At 37.2% G+C, this 22,411-nt stretch overlaps 1 protein-coding gene across 3 annotated transcripts in view; it reads right to left on the bottom strand.

Moving 5' to 3' along the window:
* The window catches only part of LOC309624795 (ankyrin repeat domain-containing protein 45-like), a 159,397-nt gene that overhangs the window by 59,637 nt on the left and 77,349 nt on the right, over positions 1-22,411 (bottom strand). Inside the window, exons 13-20 of one of the 3 annotated variants that reach the window (XM_082383401.1) lie at positions 18,623-18,722; positions 16,767-16,910; positions 14,095-14,263; positions 11,822-11,903; positions 7,710-7,876; positions 7,006-7,119; positions 2,337-2,434; positions 1,206-1,325 (exon numbers count right to left, since the gene is read on the bottom strand). In XM_082383401.1, the coding sequence (XP_082239527.1) occupies positions 1,206-1,325; positions 2,337-2,434; positions 7,006-7,119; positions 7,710-7,876; positions 11,822-11,903; positions 14,095-14,263; positions 16,767-16,910; positions 18,623-18,722 (994 nt within the window). Of the gene's footprint in view, positions 1-1,205; positions 1,326-2,336; positions 2,435-3,184; positions 7,120-7,709; positions 7,877-11,821; positions 11,904-14,094; positions 14,264-16,766; positions 16,911-18,622; positions 18,723-22,411 lie in introns of those variants that run through there. The other 2 variants (XM_082383397.1, XM_082383398.1) reach the window with 2 other exon arrangements.

Raw genomic sequence — 22,411 nt, 5'->3', positions numbered from 1 at the left:
TTGGGCCCTCTCTTTTTCTTGGTGAGTTGGGCTGAAGGTTTATCAATTTTGTTTATTTTTTCAAAGAACCAGCTCTTAGTTTCATTTATCTATTCTATTGTTTTTTAGTCTCTATTTCACTTATTTCTGCTCTGATATTTATGATTTCTTCCTTTCTATTAACTAAGGGTTTTTTTTTTTGTTCTTCTTTTTCTAGCTCCTTTAGGTGTAAGGTTGGATTGTTTGTTTGAGATTTGTCTGGAGAGCATTTTTTAAAATCAAGGCTAATCGCACATAGGAACAATGTAAAAATTCATACATCAAAAGAAAGAAACGAATTAATTTAGAGAAAGACACCAACTCTGCTTAAAATTAGGAACAGAATGTAATATTCTATTCAATATTACTATGACATTTAAAAAAATTTTTTTCTATTCATCTAAAGTAGAAGCTGACAAAAAGAGGTTACCTGGATATATGTCAAGATCCTAGGGTTTTAAATTTTTATATTTTTCTGTAAACTTAATAAATGGAAGAAAGTAAAATATTATCATAATTTGTTATGAAAAGTATGTTAACACCCACTTAAAATTTATTAGCGTTAATGGTCCCAGTATTTTCTCATTTGACATCTTTTGTTAGTAGAAAAACCTTGTCTTTCTGCTCTAAAAAGTATATAAGCTCACAACTTATACAACAAAGAGTCTATGCAACTTAAGAAAAATCTGTATCTTGCGATATTTTGGACGTTGGTTATAAGTATTATTAAGGCCATGCTGTGTTTTTCCTAATTACAGACATCAACAGAACCATCCCATGGCACAGATGAAATTAAGTTGAGAGCTAGATTTAGTCTTTGAGTTTGCTCTTTCTCACCCCTGCTCATCCCAGAAGAATACCAGAAGAATATGAAAGAAGTCCAACAAGTAATGTGACCCTAAGACATGGTAATTAAAACTTGAAGAATCCAAATATGACCATCCTTTTCATCTTTTTTCTACCCACTCTCTAATAGAGGTGCCAATGAAATCGGTAAAACAGAATGGAGAAAGAGAAGCAAGCACTTTGTTCCTTCCGCACTCAATCAATAAGACTTGACTATAATATTAGCTGGGTTTTTTGTTTGTTTGTTTGTTTGTTTAGGGAAAATCAAAGTAATCTATTCAGACAATGTAGAAAAGGTCATATTTTCAAGTACATTGCTATTAAAGGTTCACAGTACTTACCCATATAGAGAAAGAGGTGCCTTTTCTTTATGATATTCCAAGAAAGTTAATATGTTTTTAAACTTCATAAGCCAACTTCTAGCTCTTACATAAGTTGAAACATCATAAATACTCATGAATCTAATAGAGAAAAATATACATACATGTTATAATGAAAAGCAAATGCTATACCTTTGGGTAATATAAAACAGAAAGTTATACTAAATATAAATGTAATATGGGTTTATTAAATATGCCTCTGTATCCATCCACCTACCCACCCATGGTCATGGAACAGAAACATTTTTAGTGGGAAACTCCTGCTGTCCATGTTCCTGGAACTATCCGTGACCTGAGGTAGAACAAAATTAAAACTTCAGAATCCAACTCTTTGGGGTTCAGAATCAAGCTTTTGTCACGCCTTGCCTAGCCCAAGATTCTCCAAGGCCCTGAAGTCCCTGTCCTTCCCAAACTTTATTTAGGAATTGATGCTACATCTCCCAGATATATTACCAGGCTGCTGAAATGTTAACTATCATCCAGACAGACTCTCCTGTCACTGTTGCCCCACAGGTTTGTCTTAGACCATCCACTATCTAATGTTTCAGGACTGTAACCAGATATCAATATATCTCTAAGATACTGAGCTTTTCCCATCATATTTAATTGCATCTATCAGTTCCATGGGTTGGATCAATTCCTTCAGAAACTATGATCCTATTCCACCCCAGAGAGCAGTTTAATGGCAGGCTCCAGGCCTCCTTACTTCCCCTATGCAGTAATTTAGTGAATATGATATAAAGACAAAATAATTATCATCATAATTAAAACTATATGGGTTCTTTTTCATGGCTCCCCTGTCTCTCATATAATTGCTCTGTAGTCAAATCTTCCTCCAGAAACTCCCAATGTCATCAAAGTTACGAATTTTCAGGGAGAAAAGTATAAACAAGAAAAATAGGAAGTAAAATAGAAAAGTAAAGTAAAGTAAAATAGGAAGTAGATGGATGGATGGATGGATGGATGGATGGACAGACAGATAGATAAGATAAAAAGATTGATCAATCTGGACAATGAACTCTCAGTTTGTTCATTCTCTATCACATACCCATTCAATTTTGGAAATATCAATTAAAGAAGTATTACACTTACTTTCCTTGGATGTGGCAATAGCTTTTGGTTGCACCAATTAATGTCCGGGCTGCCTCTACACTGAGGACTCCATCGTTACACTGTTTTTCAAAGCTACTCTAAACATACAATTTTAAATAAAAATTACAAAGGACCAAAACATTAATGTAACGTACTCTGCTTGACCTTTACATACCCCTCACTATTATTATTGAACTCAATATATGAAAATATACTATTCAAAAACTTCTAGAGCAAGAAATAAATTTCATTCAATTTAAATATTTACAGAATATTCCATTTTTGCAAAGTACTCTCTTGGATGTTATAAAAGATACAAAGACTTCTGGCTTCAGGAAACTCGAAATCTATACAACTCAAAGAGTTTACTTCAGATGTTCAACATCACTAATTATTAGAGAAATACAAATCTAAACCACAATGAAGTATCCCCTCGTACTGGTCAGAATGGCTATCATCAAAAAGGCTACAAATAATAAATGCTGCAGAGAGTGTGGAGAAAACAGAACCCTTGTACACTGTTGGTAGGAAATGTAAACTGGTGCATCCACTAGTGAGAACAGTATGAGGTTCCTTAAAAAACTAAAAATAGAGCTACCATATGATCTAGCAATCCTACTTCTGGGTATATATCAAAAAAAAAAACCCCAAAACTCTAATTCAAAAAGATACATGCACCTCAACGTTCATAGCAGCACTATTTACAATAGCCAAGACATGGAAGCAACCTAAGTGCCCATCAACAGACAATTGGCTTAAGAGGATGTGGCATATATATATATATATATATTATATATATATATATATATATATATATATATATATATATATATAATATATATATATATGAATATTACTCAGCCATAAAAAAGAATGAAATATGCCATTTGCAGCAACATGGATGGACCTAGAGATTACCATACTAAGTGAAGTAAGTCAGACAAAGACAAATATTATATCACTTATATGTGGAATCTAAAAAATAACACAAATGAATCTATACACAAAATGGAAACAGACTCACAGACATAGAAAACAAACTTATGGTTACCAAAAAGGAAAGGTGGGGAGGACAAATTAGGGGTATGGGATTAACAGATACAAACTACTATACATAAAATAGATACGCAATAAGAATTTACTGTATAGCAAAGGGAATTATAGTTAACATCTTATAATAACCTACAATGGAATATAATCTGAAAAAAAAAACTGAATCACTATGCTGTATGCCTGAAACTAACACAATATTGTAAATCAAATATATTTCAATTTTTTTAGAAAAGATAACATGGAGTGGGTCATTACATGGGATTGTTGGTTTAAAAAGTAAATGTGGTAGGTCATTATAACAATGGTACCAATGTAGCATGCCTGTCCCATGCCTCTTTGTAACTAACACTGCTGCTCCTTCCTTCAAAGGTGGGGTCTTCTTCACTCATTGAATCTGGGCTAGCTTTGTGATTCACTTTAACTAATAGAATGGGGGTAAAAGTGATGTTATTCAACTTCCAGAGCCTAGGAGATACAGAGGGCTTGCAGCTTGTCCTCTCACCCTGTTGGAACCCAGAGACCACCATGTAGCAAAGAAGCCCAGTTCACTCTACTGGAAGATAGGAGGCCATGTGGAGGAGAACCAAAGGGCCCTGAAAGACAACCAGAGTCAACTGCCAAATCTGCGAGTGAGGACATGCTGGACCCTCCAACCCCAGTTGAGCTAAGATGGTGGCAGACATATGAGTGGTCCCAGGCAAGACCGACAACAGAATCATCCAGGTTGCCAACCCACAGAACTGTGAGAAATACCAAATCATTGTTGTTTTCAGCCACTAAGGTTTGTAATACAGCAAAGGCTAACCAAAACAGAAATCAGTACCAACTGTGCAGAGCTTCCATAACAAAACACTAAACCACGTATCATTAGCTTTGGGACTAGGTGGTGAGCAGAGGCTAGAAGGAGAGGCTAGACTGTTAGTGGAAGCTGGAAGAGCAGTGAGAAAACTGATGTAGAAGGCTGGAGGGAGGCAGCTGTGCTATGAAGAGACAGCACAATTGGCAATACTGTCACCTAAGGCAAACCTGGAAAGTAGAGGATGTATCTAATGAATTTATGAATCTGGCTTCTAATCTAGAAATATTAAAGTGTCAACCTTTTTAGCTGCATATGATAAGGTGTGGGAAGAGAGAGATAAACCGAAGGGCAACAGTTCAATCTGCAAGCAGGTATTACAGAAAATACAAAGAGGCCATGATTTGCCAGGTTGAAAACCAAACCTACTTCTCATCTGCAAGTCTCTCCAGGTGGCAAAAGATCTGGGAGTAAAAATCAAATCTAGAGTTCTGCCAGTAAAATATGGCCTCAGGCTCAAGATCAAATCAAGGGTGTGGCTCAAGACCCTTGGATAAGACCACTGAAAGGTTAAAGGTGGTCCTTAGTCTACCCTCTCAAGCAGACTAAAGGCTTTCTCAGACTCATATTGTCTGACATGTGGCCTGCATGAAAAGGAATTACAGAGTAGAGTGGCCTACAATCAGACTCATTGAAAACACATGAGTTTTTAAGGAAACTGTATCAGATTGGACTAAAAAAGACAGAAAGAGTTCTAAATAAATAGGAATTTCCATTCCTACTGGCAGAAATCAGTCTGAGAAGGTTACTCAGCCACAAACATGGATTATTTCCTATGAAAATGTAGAGAATGGGGAGAACTGCGTCATATGCCCAGCTGGATTTCAGAATTGCCAAGGACTCGTGATTAATCAGTGCTTCCTGTTCTTCCCCTTCTTGAACAGAGGTGTCTATTGATCACCACTGAATGTTGTGGGTGGAGGTGGGGGAGACAGATAACTTCTCTTTTTAGTCCACAGGTCTCTGGATCAAGAGGAATCATACTTCAGGAGATACAACCCAGAGGCCTCAGCAGACCTAGACTAAATGCACATCATGAGATACTGGACTTTGAATCTGATACCATAATAGGATGAAGGCTTGCCAGGGTTCGGGGCAGGCGTGCAGTATCTTAGAAAAAGATGAATGTGTTTTGCTTCGTAGGAGGGGTAAAAATATTTGTGGCCAGTGAGTGGAACGTGGTACATTAAATATGGTCACAAATTCTTTGCATCTCTTACCATCGTGAGGTTGAATCTACTGTCCCAAGCCTCAAATTAAAGTGGCTCCATTCCCAAGTCTGGTAGTAGGGTACTGACTCTCGGCTGTATGCCTCAGGTTACTTCTATGTGGCCTCTCATTCTTCAGAGGCTAGGCCAGCTTCCTCACATGACAATCTCAGTGTGGTATTCAAAGTGGAAGAAGGGGGAAATTGCAAATCTCCTCAAGGCCTAGGCTCCAGTACATTCCCAAAGTCCTTTTGCTACATTGTACTGGTCAAAACAAGTCACAAGAACAGCCCAAATTTAATGGTGGGGAGGGATATAGACACCACCTCTTAATAGGAGGTCTTACAAAGAATTTGTGACCATACTTTACCTCTCTGGGTAAGAGCCTTTCAAATTCTGAGAACATTTTAAATTAAGTATAGAAGTGTTTTTAAAATGAAAATATAGTGTTAATATTTTTGTATTAAGAAGAAATATGTTCTTCAACAGAAAAAATAAAAGGAGGAATTTATAGATTAAAAGAGACAAAGTACATATTCATTCATTGCAATACGTGATTTTAATGAAATGCAATTTAAAAATATAAACTGTGAAAATACGCCTTGATCACATTTATGAGATAATTGGAAATTTGATCATTGACCCAATATTTGTTGTTATTAAGGAATTATTCATTTTTAGGTGCAATATTAGTATTTTACTATGTTTTTTAAAAGACCAAAATTTAGAGATACATACTGAAATATCTGCAGATGAAATGATATAATATCTGGGATTTGTTTCTAAATAATATGGAAGATGGAGGAGTGAATGAGGGTGCAGATGGGGCACAGTTGGTCATGTGTGGATGGTTTTTAAGGCTGAGTGATGGGTACTTGGGAGCTCATTACACTATTTTATCTACTTTTGTATATTTTAGAAATTCTTCATAATAATAAGTTCTAAAATGAAAGTAAAAAGGATTCTGGGCATAACGAGTATTTTATATACTTTTAAAATTGAATAAAATTTGTACTATTAGAATAAAACCCCAATTTTAAATGTGCAATTTGATAAGTTGATTTAAACTTGATTTTACCTAGTAATCTTCCTATGTTTATAACATTTAAATATTAAATCATAAATATTTTAAGAGAATTTTGTTTCATTAGATTTATTTTAACTTATTAGATTTACAAGAGTTAAATAAGCACTTGAGAGAATTTTGTATAAAAGGAACTCAAATATGTTAAATTTATAAAAGCAGTTTCAAATATTTGAAGATTTTAATTAAGTACATAAATGGCACCAAACATTATTCAAAGACTCCCCAAAAGTGAACTGCTAAAATTAGCTAGACTTAGAAATAGAATAATAACATTTATGACTTGAATTTAAATCCTAAGAGATTTCTTTCTTTTATTTTTTAACTTTCATAAATCAAACATAAATTTTAACAACCAATCAAAAGATGAAAAAAAATCTTCTAGTCACCTGAAAACCATACGTAAGAATTAAAAGCATTGCAAGAATAATAAATAAATAAAAAGCAGATTATGTGAAGGGTACCAACCATTTGTATTATAGCTACATGCAATCTGGCCTCTTCTATTAAAACTTCATCTGTTGGGGACTCCTCCTTCACTTTTTTATCACATGAAACATGAGGAAACTGAACAGTATCAGACTAAGTTTAAAAACATACAGAGATAAAGTTACAAATAAGTAAAAATGATTAGGAGCTGTCAAATACTTCGCTCAACCAAGATTCCAATAACTCAAATCAGAATCGCTAAAATGAAGGGGTGTATAAGTGAAAAACGTTCTCCATATTAGAAATGTTGCTTTCAATTGTGGCGAAGTAACTATTCATTTGGGGAGATTTAGAAGCCAAATTCTTCCCCAAGCTAGTGTATGCTTGACTGCTCTCTGGAGCAGCCTATGTTTTCTGCTTTTGATAGTACTTATACAAGGAGAGATCTCTCACTTCCTCAACCAGTTGGAAACGTCACCCCGGCAGAGGTCATTCATAGTTACTCAATCAGCCAGTTTGTAAAAACACCAGTTCTCCTGTATTTGGCAAATAAGGCTAGATCACCAACACCTTCTCTTTAGAGACAGAATTCAAACTATTTTTGCCAATATAGCAAAGCTAGTAAATGCATCTCCCTTCAGTATCCTGACACATAACTAGCAGAATCAAGTTTTTTATAATAAACTAAAGAAAGAGGCAGGCCAGAAAGGGAAAGGACTATTTTTTGCCAGGTATCAACTCACAGGAATGATGTATTCAATCTTTGTTTTTTCTTCTACTAAGGTCCAGTTAACATTTGTCAAAATTTTTTCTGTTTTAAACAAAGTTATTCTGTTCTGTATTATCTCCTGGATGTGCTTAATGGCATTTTGCATGGCCATTTGTCTTGGAAGGGAGATGGCACACAAACCTGTGACAAAGAAAAGGAAGGGCCTTAATAAAATACAGTGAAGATTGCACATGGAAGCGAAATGTTGCGAAATGTAGTGAAATCTTGGCATCACTTGCATAGCCAAACCAGAGTGCTTAGAGCAAGGACAACTATTTGTCCAAAATTTTCCAGAAAATTACCCAACTATCCATTTCCTTTTGGGTGTACAACTCAACTTTTTCTGACTCAAGTGCTAAAGAATATCTTCTTAGTTTCTTTTTGTTCCCTATAGCTAGAAATGTGACTCACTATTTAAAGGCATCCAATCAGTATTTCTCCAAGTATGGAAAGCTACCTGTGTCTACAGGTAAAGGAGCTGCCTATTAAATTATGCAAATTCCTGAGCTTTACGCCATGTCTGGAGAATCAGAGTGGCCTGGGAATTTGCATTTTAACAACTTCTCCAACTGATTCTTATACTTAATAAAATTTAATGGCCACTGCAAAGGAGATCCCTCAAATTCAACATCTGTTTCCTGGCCAGCAAATCTACATGTCCAAAACTTGTAGCAGTTTGTATCATCTTGAAGTATCACTTTGAAGTTATAGATATGAGGCTTGCTTACCAAAAAGAAGAATTTAATTAGTGAATGAGCTTAGCCTACTCATTCAGAATTCCATCTCAATAAAACTGTTCTCAATAAACAACAAGGTTCTACTGTATAGCACAGGGAAATATATTCAATATCCTGTGATAAACCATAATGGAATAGAAGAGAAAAAAAGAATGTATACATATGTATAACTGAATCACTGCTGTACAGCAGAAACTAACAAAACACTGTAAATCAACTACACGTCAATTAAATAGATAAATAAATAAATAACAAAACTGTTCTCTCTTCATAATTGCATATGAGATGTCTCATAAAGAGTTTTAAATGTTTCTAAATGTTTCAATTTAACTTTATTGCATTCTCTACAGGACACTGGTGCACTGTATTTCAAATTTTCAGGGATTCAAAAAGGTTTGTAATCATATCCCTCTCGGTTCTCTATGGTCCAGAGCAAAGATGCATCTGACTGCCATGCTAAAGAGTTAGAATGTGTCAGCTTTGGATTTAAAATTTCCATGGCTGAGAGCACACAAGGAGAAAGTTTATTCATTTGCCTAATTACATCCCACCCATTAGGATGGAGCAACGGCCACTTTCCAGTTGCTCTGGGGAAACATGGGTATAAGTGGACCACTCGATGGCACCACTACATTTGAACAAACTCCTGTGTTTAAGATGATCCTGGAAGAATATGAGGATGGATCTCTCTCTCTCTTTTTTTTTTTTTTAATATTATTGAAGTAGAGTTCATTTACAATGTTGTGTTTAATTTCTGCAGTACACCAAAATGACTCAGTTATATATATATATATATATATATATATATATATATATATATATATACACACACATATACATATATATATTCTTCATATTCTTTTCCATTATGGTTTATCACAGGATATTGAATACAGTTCCCTGTGCTATACAGTAGGACCTTGTTGTTTATCCATCCTATATGTAATGGTTTGCATCTGCTAATCCCAAACTCCCAGTCCTCTCCCCTACTCCCTTCCCCCTTGGCAACCACAAGTCTGTTCTCTATATCTGTCAATCTGTTTTTGTTTTGTAGATAGGTTCATTTGTGCCATATTTTAGATTCCACATATAAGTGATATCATACGGAATTTGTCTTTCTCCTTCTGACTTACTTCACTTAGTATGATAATCTCTAGGTCCAGAGGATGAATCTCTTAAAAGCATTAGACCCGATGGAAGAAGTTGGTCTGAAACTCTTCCTGATAAAACTCAATTTTGTCAATTACCTGTTAACATGCGAGTGTTTCTAGAAAGGATGAGCACTGATTCTGAGGATAAAGTACTTGCCATACACGTTTGTTTCACAATGAAAATTCTGAGGTTCAGTTAATACAATAAAAAAAAATTGTATGGGAAGAAAAGGAGAAGAAAAAAATATTTCCATGATAGTAAAACCTCTTGCTCTTGCCTTTGGGTATCAAAGTAAGAGCAATCTCAAGAAAGCAAGCATGGGAGAAAACCAGATGTTATATCATAAGCAAAGAGAGCAGAGTGGGTCTGGATCCCTGAAAGCCAAAGAAAACTGGTGGGAAGGGAGGTGTAAGCAAACCTTCACTGATCGAGTTAACTTTAGTCATGCTCCAGTGTAGGCTTTTGCTGATCCAAGCTCTGCTTTCCACTGCAAACAAGAGCAAACCCATGACGTGGGGAGAAGGAGAGCTGCCAAAAATCTGCCCCATTTACTAGCCCTATTCGCATACTGGGGCCATGGACTTTGAGGTAAGCTATCACAGGAAGTTCTGCAATAGCGTGGATGGGGCACAGTTTCAGGAGTGGACAGAACTGTGAAAAGACACAAGCAGAGGGGTTAAATTCACCGGGCTACTTCCCTGTTTATAAGAACTCTCCTTCAGCATTACCCTTCCTTGACCTCTCACCAGTTCCACGCTTTCCAAGAAACCTTCTGATTACTAATTTGATTTATCAAGGAAATTGGTATTTAGAGGTGAATACCCTGAATAATGATCACGATTATTTCTGACATAGAAAGAAATCATCCTCATTATAAATTAATAAATTGATTTTCTGCTGCATCTATATTCTCCTGTGAGTGCGATATATGTAAATTTCCAGCCTTTTGATTAATTCTAGATACCCTGACAAAATCAGGTCTCTGCAACAGCAAAGCTGAGGACCAGGCCACGGGACACTGGAGGATACTAAGGCCCTACTCTAAACCTTTGTGCAATCCCACCCTGCCCTTTCTCTCCCCCTTGGCTCCACTGCCACTGATTATCTTACCCTGATTTCTCTACTGATCATCGGTCTATTTGTGATTTTATTATATTTATGTATTTTATTATCAACAGCTTCAGTTTTTTTCTAGAAATAGGCAACTGTGGCAGAGCCTGCTGACTGCTCCCAATATTCATTCTCCCCTTCTTCCTTTAACAATAGAATCTCTGAGTTTTGGCTAAGCACATGGCCAGTCAGTTAAGATAATATTCCCCAGCTTCCTTTGCCCATGTGTGCCCATGTGACTAAGTTCTGGCCAATGCTGTGAGTGGTAATGATATGTACAAATTCTGGATTGTGCCCTTAAAAGGAAGCTGCTTACCCTCCATTAACACCATCACCACCACCATCACCCCCGCCCTATCTTCCCTTTCTAGTTGATTGGATTGAAGATACAGTGGCAGTGAGCCAGCATCTACCCTGCAGACAAAAGCAACACCCTGGGGCTTCCCTGGTGGCGCAGTGGTTGGGAGTCTGCCTGCCGGTGCAGGGGACACGGGTTCGAGCCCTGGTCTGGGAGGATCCCACATGCCGCGGAGCAACTGGGCCCGTAAGCCACAATTGCTGAGCCTGCGCGTCTGGAGCCTGTGCTCCGCAACAAGAGAGGCCGCGATGGTGAGAGGCCCGCGCACCGCGATGAGGAGTGGCCCCCGCTCTCCGCAACTGGAGAGGGCCCTCGCGCAGAAGCGAAGGCCCAACGCAGCCATAAATAGATAAATAAATAAATAAAAATAAATTAAAAAAAAAAAAAAAAAAGCAACACCCTGGGAAGCTGAGGAACAACAAAAGAGAAGGACCTGAGATCTTTGGACAACCTTGTGGAACAGAACCATCCCACTTTTCTGGACTTTCTGGTGGAGGGGAAACAAACAAACAAACAAACAAAAAAACTTCTGTCTTGTTTAAGCCACTGTTAATGTGGGTTCTGTTAAACTGGCTGAATCAATATCCCAATTCATACATCATCTATAAATAGGGAGTGAATGAAAATGAGTGATTTCATAATCAATTCCTTGAGCCCCATAAGAAATGTCTCCACCACCCCCCAACAATAATCCCTTTGCATTACTCTCCCCAATTAATTAGACTTTACCTAATGTCCTGGCTGAATAAGTCATCATGTATGAATTTATTCCCATAGTCATTAATGATATTACTTGTACATACAATATAAACTGAAAAACAAAACACACAGAGTCAAAACATTAATAAGTTCTCCAAGGGGAATCATTGTTCAATTAACCACCAACAAAATTCTACCTTAATCCACATTTTAAAATCCTGCCTCTGATAAGAAGAGGCAAAAGAGTTATTTTGTGGACACTGCTTGAATATAATCCACTGGGGTAGAAATCAGTTTTCAATCAGCAAGAAAAAAATAGCTTTTGTAGTTTCTGGGAGGGATAAGGACACTGAGAGAGGAGCTCTCCATGGTCGCTGCCGTCAACACTGGCCATGCAAAGCCTGCAAAGCCAGCACGGTGGTTGATTCTCAGACGTTGGTGTGGAACCTGCGGGGCTGGGGAGCAACCCCGGCAATGGCAGGCAGTGGTGACAGGGAAGTACACCTGCCACAAGCATTTACTACAGCCAGACGAGAAGCTCTGAAGAAGCAGACAGGAGCTGCGCTGGGGTCAGGAGAGGCACCGTGCAGAGGCAGAAGCAGAACTACATTTGTAGGTCTTGGCTCTGCCATTTACTAGCCATGTAATTTGAGGCCAGGTTACCACTCTGAGTCTCAATGTCCTTTACTGAAAAATGGAGTTAATAGCAGTATGTCTTCAGAGAGTATTTCCCAAATGACTGATCACAATAAGCACCTGAAATGCTTCTTAAAGATACTGACTCCCAGGCTTATTCCCTGCAGATTCTGATTCTGTAGGTCTGGGGTGGCATCAAAGGGATTCTTAATATCAAACAGATTTGGGAAACACTGAAAAATGATACTCAAATGTTAGTTAACATTTCTTTGACTTGGTTTTAGGCCAATTCCTTGCACAAAAGAAAACTGAAGGAGCTCATTATTCTTTTCCTCTGGAACATGGAAGGACCCAAAGTCCCTGCAAAACCACAGGTGTGTTTGAACTCCAAATTAATGCCCAGACCATGCCCACAGATATAAAGTGTAAATCCTCAGGAAAGATGGTGAGGACTATGATACTCCACTTTTTAAAAAGCAACATTAAAAATAAACTCTTTCTCTTTGGGGAGTTAGGGTACCTGAGTTCTTTCACTAACATGCTATTCTCTTTATTTTGGTTTCCCTACATACAAGATAGAGAGGGTGATAGTTGCTCCCCGCAACAAAGATATTTGAAAAATACTGGGCTCCTAGGGTCTTCTAGGACAGGAGTAAAATAGCAAAGAAGAGAAAATTCTGAACTTGAAGTTGGATACTATCAAGAAACTCTGTACATCTACCTCCAGATTAAAGTTCCTTGGGAGGTGGGTAATGTTCTTAATATACATTATTCAAGTGTTCTCCCTCCCAGGAGCAGGTTTGGGGTTCATCTGACTGGGAAGTGGTGGGGGTGTCCTGGGGATTTCTAGAAACTTCTCACAACTTCTCCAGGTAGCTCACAGAGTACTGTCACGAATGACGAGGTACCCTCATGCTGTCCACAGATGCTCTGGGCTCTCTGGACCTTCCCTGGAGTCTCACCAACGCTGTCACCACCAGACTGCCCAGAAATCCACTGGCTGGCCCATGGGGAAAAGGCTTTGAGAGAAAGTAGAAAGGAAACCGAGATTTGTCTTTCACTATGTATAATATAGTCTTCAGCCAAAATTTTTCAAGAAATTAATTTTTTATTTAGCCCTGAAAGACATAAATATGACTAGATCCTGAATTCAAAAATTTATAAAATCTTTCTTTCCTTAGCATATTTAATGAGCATTTCAGTTTTTGCTCTAATAGCTATAGGAATTGGAATGCTCTAGATAAGGAATTATTTTTTTCATACCTTCTGACAGCTCTTGAAAAACAGCATTTATACATTCAACAACATATGTTGAACATTTACTAAGTGTCAGGTACTTTGCTAAGCATCATTTCGATCCTCCACTGGAAACTGAAGTGCCACAAGTCTGGGGAACTTACCCAAGGCCACTCAGCCTGTGAATGGTGTAGCCAGGGATCGATCCCAAGTGCACCCAACTCCCACATCTGGAACTGTTATTTGATTTTTGGTCCCTTTCACACTGTCAACATAAATAAACTTTCCCCCAAAAGTTCCTTCCTACTTAGAAGACTGCATTCTTCAAACCTAATTTTTTAAATGGTTAGCTTTATTATTGGGTACTATGACAAGTGCCACAAAACTAAAATGAGTAAATATGAATAATCATGGGATATGATTTTTCTTACCAGCTGTGGTGACTCTACTTTTTGTTCAGCCAGATTATGAATATCAGGAGCCAAGAGTAAGCTAAAAACTCCTTTAATTCCAGACCATGCTATAACAATTCCCCATCTCCAATTATACTCATAATTTGAATGCCTCAGAATAGGGCTCACTAATACAACAGTAAGTAACCTGTGGAGAGAAAAACATTTATTTTTATATCGCATCTTATGTATTAATGTTATTTATGGATGATACTAGCTAGTAAATACTAAATTTCATGTAAAATTTTTTCAGAAAAGAGAAGACGATCTAGTTTATTGATACATTGTTCAAACTTTCTGAGACTAACCAAACCTATGATCTAAATTTTGCATATAATACTCAAATCTTGAAAAATAATGCTAGAAATTCTACACAAATATAAGAAATTATCATTAACACTAGGGTGTAGTGTTTAGGATCTTGGTAGTAAATTCCTACAGGGAAACTTCTTCAAATAACATTAACAAGCTCCCTGGAAGGCCACGACTAGATGCAGAAATTAGACCACAAGGACCTTGTAGATCATGATGAAAAAGTAAAATTATTGTAGACACTTTAATAAATTTAGCTCAACCAAATTTTTCTTGAGCTTCCACAAGAATCATACGCTAAACGCCATGTAATTAATTTCAATTTGTGCCTCCTTTCTCTACAGATAATTTTGTTATAGGACCCTATGCCAAAATCTAGATTCTATCTATAGCAGACTTGCACCAAAAAAATATCAGTATTGTCCTTCAAGTGAAATTTCAGCAGAAATATAATTGACATGTTCTCAGCCTCAAAAAAGATACTGTGTATCAGTCGCTTAACCGGGAATTTCGTATGACAATTTAGGGAATTCCTGTCATTGAGAAACAGAAAATCTACAATTTGCCATCTATAATATATATAATTAATTTGGGCAAACTCCTCCACCTTGCATTTAAAGCCTTTTGCAAAGTAATTCTTATCAACCTTTTCAGCCTTACTAAATGATCTTTCTCTAAAATACCACTGACTCCAGCCAAAATAGAACAATTTATGTCATTTCCTGATATCAAAAACAGGGAGGCAGTATAGCAAAGGCTCTGGAGTCAGTCTACCTGGGTTCAAATTTAGATGTCTTTTACTATGTAACCTTAGGCAAGTTATTTAACCTCTCCAAGCTTCAATTTCTTCATCTGCAAAATAGAGAAATAATAGTCATTGAACTTGCCTCAAAGGACTCTTATGAAGATTCAATAAAATGAGGCAACATTCACAGAGCTTAGCATGATGTTTAGAATGTGGTCAGCACTTAACACACGTTAGCAATGATTATGACGTCCAGGCCTTTGTTTGGCTCATCGTCTCTGAAACATTTTTCTCAGCAAGTCTCTTACGGAAAGTCTACCCATACTTTCAGGGCCCCTTAGGATGACTCCTTCCACTTAAGTCTCTCCTCTAGTGAGGTGGAACCATAAGTTCACACAAGATCTCTGGCACTCACTAGCCATTTGACCTCGGGCAAGGCACCTTGCCTTTCTTGGACAGTTTTTTTTTTTTTTTGGTTGTGCAGGGTCTTAGTTGCGGCATGTGAACTCAGTTGCAGCATGCATGCATGCGGGATTTAGTTCCCTGACCAGGGATGAAACCCCGGCCTCCTGCATTGGGAGTGCGGAGTCTTACCCACTGGACCACCAGCGAAGTCCCTTGGACAGTTTTTTTAATCTATAAAATGGAGATAATAATTCTTATCTCCCAGTGTCATTATGCAGATGAAATGAGATAATGGATGCGAGCAAAAAGCCATGTATCTTTCTGCGTACACTGAGACCAACCTCACCTTGCACTTGTGCTCCCATGGTGGAAAGAAACATAAATTGTACACCCACCCTTCTGTGTGACAGTGCCTATCCGAGTTGCCTGCAGTGCCTTCAGAGTCAGCAGAAGCAATGCTTTCATGAGAACATCTTATAAAGTAAGCTCACTCAGCCAGGCCTAACCTGAGTGGAAATGACAATACTTTCAGAGACACTGTCACGAATTCTTATGGAAGACACAACTGCCAAGTGTGGGCAATGTCATTCTAGAAATAGCATGCTCTTGGGAGTCAAGTTTAAATCCCCACTCCGTCCTCACAATCTGGTTGACTCCGGGCAAGTTTTTAACCTCTCTGGGGCTTCCTCTGTGAAATGATGCAGTAACACCTACCGCACAGGGTTGCATTAATACTAATGGCATAGTGTACATGGTTAATGTTTAACAAATGGCTTTATCATAGTTATGATGATAATAAATGATGATGAAAGTCAACAAAATGTTAGGAGCTATTAATCTGGTCCAGTGGTGCTCAGACTTTAACAAGCATGTTGAAACAGTTTCCTGGATCTCAACTTCAGAGATTCAGTTCAGTAAAATGGGATGGGCCCGTGAATTTGCATTTCTGTCAAGCTCATGGATATGCTGATGCTGTTGTTCTGCGCCTTCTCATTTTACAATGAAAGCTTGAAGAGTAAACAGACTTTGCCTCAGTTGTGCAGCAAGCTATTGTCAGGACCTTGACAACAATACAGGTTTCCTGACTGCATGTCCACAGCTCTTCTTGCTATAACCCACTTCTTCTCAATTCTAATTCTGGGCTTGAGAACCTAAGTCTAGTAAGCAAACTTTAAATTATAATTCTTACCTTACAAAATTCACTGTTGCAAATAAGATGAACATGAAAACTAAAGTGTGAAACTGAAAATACTTGATTTCTCCACATCCAATGACAATGCCAAAGAAAGTGTATATTAAATGTTGGTATACACATGAAAACATTATTAGAAACCTAGGATAAATGGAAAGGAAATCACATTTTAAGGGATGTGTTTTTTAAATCTACACGTCTAGCCCCACCCCCAGAGATTCCTAATGCAAGACCAGAGCACAGTGCTTAGGGCATGGAGCTGTTCTGATCCCATGTGGTAACACATCTGGGTCTGGGCCAGGTCTGACTTCCATGAGCAGATCTCAAGTCCTGTCTCTTCTTAGTCCCCTCTATTCAGACCTTCCCTTTCAGAGGACTGGGTGACTGTGTCTGTCCCACAAACCAGTCTCCCTATAGGTAGGTCTCAAGATCTACACTGGGAAGGAAGCATTAGGAAGCCTCATTTTAGCTACAGATATAAACCATGTTCTCTGATACAGCATTACTCCAATCAAGCAGATAGTCCAATTCTCTATCCGATTCCTGTCTCTTGATTCAATTGATTCAGAACTCCTAGAAGAAAAGGGTATGAGTGGGACCTCAAACCCCAAAGCTTAGTTTTATAAAAAGTCAGAAATGATGGAATAACTGACTGAGTAGAATACTTTTTAAAATGTCTCCACAGGACCTTAAAAAATGCCTTACATATAGTAAGATCCCAGTAAACATATAATTATTTACACTTATTATTAGTTTCTTACATAAACATGTCCACCACTTAACATGAGTGTCTTCTGAGAAGGGACTTATTTTCATATCCCCAAACCTAGGATACAATGTCCAGGCCACAGGAGATATTAAGAAAGGATTGGTTGAATAGCTAAAAGAATAAACAATTGAATGAATAGAATGAGTAATTTATAATGATGCTGACAGACAGCATGACTGAGCTCAGAAAACTGTCCAAATACAGACAAAAAGTATGTGTTCCAAGAACTAGTTATTCCTAAGCTTCTGGCTTTTAAAAACCGGTAAAGTATCATTCACATATACACAAAACTAGAATAAGTTACAGGTGTCATTTTTTTTTAAATTTTGCCAAGTAGAGTTATAAAAAAAAAAAAGTACCATCTTCTATGAGTGGAATTTCATGAGAGAAATTACATATTAAACACCAAAAAAGTAGGAAGAACATAATTTCAGAACAAAGAATAGTCCTTTATATTAAAGCAATGAATCTTCATGGGAAAACTCAGGATAATGCTTATTTTTCTCATTTCAACATTTGCTTTCATCCGATATGAGAATTTCTACACTAGACTATGATTTGGTGTGAGATAATTCTGAAACAATTCTATAATTTAGCGTAGTCGCTCATAGAACGGCTAACTCATTTGTCTGAAAAGACAAATGGCTTTCCCTCTGTCCACAGATGTCCATATGACACCAGATGTAAAGGCTAGACAAGAGTGTGCTGGTGTTGCATCTTTCTGCTACCTTTCTTTTCCAGCTCTTCCCATACTTGGATACTGTCATTCAGGTAAGTTATGAAGGAAACAAAGGAATAAAGTATTTTTTAAACTTCCCACAATTCAAAGTAAATTTTTTATCAAAGAGTTATGTAAGGAAAGTACTATGATCTCTGAGCCACTGATACATTATTCATAATAGGAATACCAATTAATGTTAATAATTGTTGGTAGCTTAAGTTCTTTTCAAATATAATTGGCAGTAAAATTAAAAATTAAAACATAGAAAAAAGTTATAAAAAAATTTTATTAGTGTTCATGAAGGCAGGACCACTTAAGCACTTAATTTCTATGAGATCTATATAAAGTACACAATAGACTTACTTAGTAATTACTAACTCGATCCTCGGTTTAAAGCTTAAGGAATCTAAATTTAGTCCTACAGCGACTAAAGCAACCATACCTGACATTCCCAAAAATTCCACTGGGGAGAAAAAAAATGAATAAAATTAGTTGCATTCAAATCTGTACACTGAGCTACTTTATCTTGAGTGAAGAATTGCTGGGAAACTTAAAAGGGTAGTAGTATTTCTTGGTAAGTTGCTTAAAGGGATTGGCCTAATCCTTAGGATCAGGAGTTGACAAACTTTTTCTGTTAAGGATCACATGGTAAATATTTAGTCTTTGTGGACCATATGGTCCCAGTCGCTACTCAGTTAACTACTCAACTCAGCTGTTCTAGTGCATAAGCAGCCGTAGATGATACGTAACTAATGAGTGCCCAATAAATAATAGACACTGAAATTTGAATTGCACATAATTTTTGCATGCTGCAAAATATTCTTCTTTGGCCGTTTTTTGAAACCATTTTAAAATGTAAAAACCATTCTTAGCTCATGGGCTATACAAAAAATAGGCATATTTGGCCCACAGGCTATAGTTTGGCAACCCCTGCCATAGACCATCCTTGAGGATGGAGCTAATGAAAAGTAAGTTTAACAACCTCTGCCCAGCACCTCAAGGACACTGTGCTGCATGTCTTAGGGGTTGTGGTCCAAGCTCAGTGCTTCCTTGGTGACTGCAGGTCTTGAAGCCTACGGTTCTTTTGCATGATACAGGCTCCCCTAAAACTGTAATTCTCTGGGCTCTAAACAAATGTGTAAATGTAGTCTGAGGCAGGTAAACCAACTATGAAGAATGTCTGAACACCATAAATACTAACAGTCCTAGCTGCAGAACCTTCAAATAGCACATTATAAATGTCAGACAGAAGGGAAAGTACGTGCAAGGTAGGAGTGGAAGCCCTTTGGTGCAAGGCAGAGCTAGTTGCCCTGGGAATGTGACCTCCCCTTTCTCCATTAGTGTCCGTGCATCTGTAAAACGGGTGTAAAAGAATAATGCCTCACAGAGTTGTTGTGAGGATAAAATTAGATAACATGAAAAGTGCTTGGCACACTTTTAGAACAAGGAATAAATGATCATCATTATTATTACGCTATTAATTATTTTTATATGTTCACCTTACCGCTTAGTAAATTTATACTGTTTATTCATTTGAAGAGGATTTTATTATTCTTTTGGTTTATCTAATCACTTAAATCCACTTTAGATTTCTTTTAACCTACTTATTTAACTGAATTTAATAAAAATAACAAATGACAATAAAACCAGTGGTACTGGGAACTGTGATAAGAGGGAAACTGTTTCTCAAAGTCTTATTTCCAATTCCCTATGACTCGTAGTATGGGATTTTAAAGCTTATAGTCTTTTTTAGTAACAGTCACTACTTAGAGACAACATTTGCTATGAGGAAACCACTAAATAACTTTATTTTAAAACTGATATTATTTAGTATAATCCCAATGTTACAAGAACATATGGTGTGAATGCATACATTAATACATGTATGTACATTTATATGTATTTTTTAAAGATTGAGTACATTTAACAAAATGTATCAGTGGTTAAATTTATGACATAGGTTTATAGGTGATTTCTTCTTTGACTTTTCAGAAGTTTTCCAAAACTCTACATGAACATGTATTATTTTTATAATTAGAAAAACAAAGTCTTTTAAAAATTACAAACGCTATTACATTAAATGGTGTTTTAAATGTTCAAGAAGGGGAAAAAAAGTCATAGATCATATAATAAAGGAAGTAATTTTCATCAGCATAAACCCAAGTAGTTAAAAATAGAGTTGTAAAATTTTTCTGATTCAATGGAAAGAAACCACCACAGAAAACTGATGCCACAGGAAAGTGGCTCTCTCCATCAAACTCTGTCTCTCTCTTTCCTTCTCTGGCTGAGAAAAAGTGAAGGTCCTCCTACTAGGAGAATCAAAGGGATTTTGTCTCCAAAAAACAACAGGATTCAGGAATGGACATTTCCTAACTAGAAAATATTAGGGTGATGACTGAAGTCCTTTGACATTTCTGGCCTAGACCAATGACATAACAAAAAAGAGTGAGAGCAATCAGCCCTGGCACGGGTAAGAAAGGAATGCATTGTTTGTAGAGAGTTTTAAAACAATAAAACTGACTAAAAGCTGTCTACTTTTTATTATCTCCATTCACCAGAAGTTCTGACCAATGTCACTGGATAAAATATTCCTTCTGCTAGGACAGACCTCTCCCACCACCTCTCTTGCTGTACCTCTGGGCTAGACTTTTATATAACCCACCATCTTTCACGAATTATACACTGCCTTTTATACACTAAATTCACATTTTCTTCCATGGGCTGATATATTAATATTTCTAGCTGCACTACCTGTCAACCAACAATGCTTCAATATGTCTTTTTTCTGTGCGGCAATGTCTGTGCAATATTTTGACTATTTTATTTTATGAAAAAGAATGAATGTGTTGATACAAGTGATTTCTAAAAGCCCAAGTATTGTGAATTTAATACAATAGAGATAAAAATGTGCTCAAAGAGGTGACTCTCTAACCTCAATCAGACACTCCCTGGATTTGAGCCAGTTATCAGTGTGTTCATTAATGAAGGAAAAAAATAAAATTAGATAACATGACAGAAATGTAACATTAGAGAATGTGTAAATGAAAATTTTACCTATGTTTAGCTTTCTGGCGATGGAACTTCTCCTTATTAACTGTCTATTGCTGACTTTTGTTGTCAGGATCTGATTAAGTATAAGAGGAAAGAACTGCCCGAAATTGTTTTTAATTCCTGAAGCAGAGGAAAGTGTAATGGATGAGGGAGGGGTATTCATTTCCTGGGGCTGTTGTAACAGAGGGCCACAAACTAAGTGTCATAAACAACAGGAATTTAGTGTCTCATAGTCTGGAGGCTAGATTTCCAAGACCAAGGCTTTGCAGCAGTGATTCCTTCTGAGAGCTGCGAGAGAAGATCTATTCCAGACCTCTCAAGCACTGACTGAGAGCACCTCCATGAATTAGGAGGAAAGGGGAAAGGAACCAACATTTATTGGCTGCCCTACCTTGAGCCCAGTGGTATGCTGGTAAATGTTTAAAAGTGGCAATCTGGGGGTTAAAAAAAAAAAAAAGCCCCAGTTGGTAGTGTCTGCCAATTTCCATGGTCCCACTATGGCCAGTTTCAAGCTACCAACATTATGTCACTTGAATAGAGTGCTGGGAAGAGATGTGGACCATCAGCTCTCATGAGCCAGCAAGAGCTACCTCCAGGACACCAGCATGAGGGAGTCACCCAACACAAGTTACCTCACTAATGCCTGTAACGCCCCTCTAAATTAGGTTATATCACTTTTAGAGATGAGGAAACTAACTAAAGCTTAGAGAGGTTAAGTAATATTCCAAGGTTACCGAGCTAATAAATTATAAAGATTGGATTTCAAGTTAGCTCTGCCTAACTTCAGAGCTCTCTAAGGACTAACAGTTTATTCAACCAACATGTGTTAATTTACTGTTGGGCATATGGCAAGCATTGGGCTTGGCTGGGGGGACACAGAAAAGAGAATAAATATACAAATGAATAAGAGACAGCCTCCACCTCAAGGAACTTAGGATCTAATGGGGAAAAAAAAGGAAATATTAATTTTTTTTCTTCGGACACTTAAGGCATTCCTACTAGGTACATAAGGGAGGGAAAAAATGAAGAAAGTTGAAAGAAATGACTCTTCAGTGAATGTTTTCTGTATTTTACTGATTTGGGGTAGTGAGCAACAATAGG

The sequence above is a fragment of the Balaenoptera borealis genome (genome assembly GCF_965194805.1).
Source record: "Balaenoptera borealis genome assembly, chromosome: 1".
Lineage (NCBI taxonomy): Eukaryota > Metazoa > Chordata > Mammalia > Artiodactyla > Balaenopteridae > Balaenoptera > Balaenoptera borealis.
Note: the sequence above shows the minus strand (reverse complement) of the source record. Positions and strands in the feature narration are given on the sequence as shown.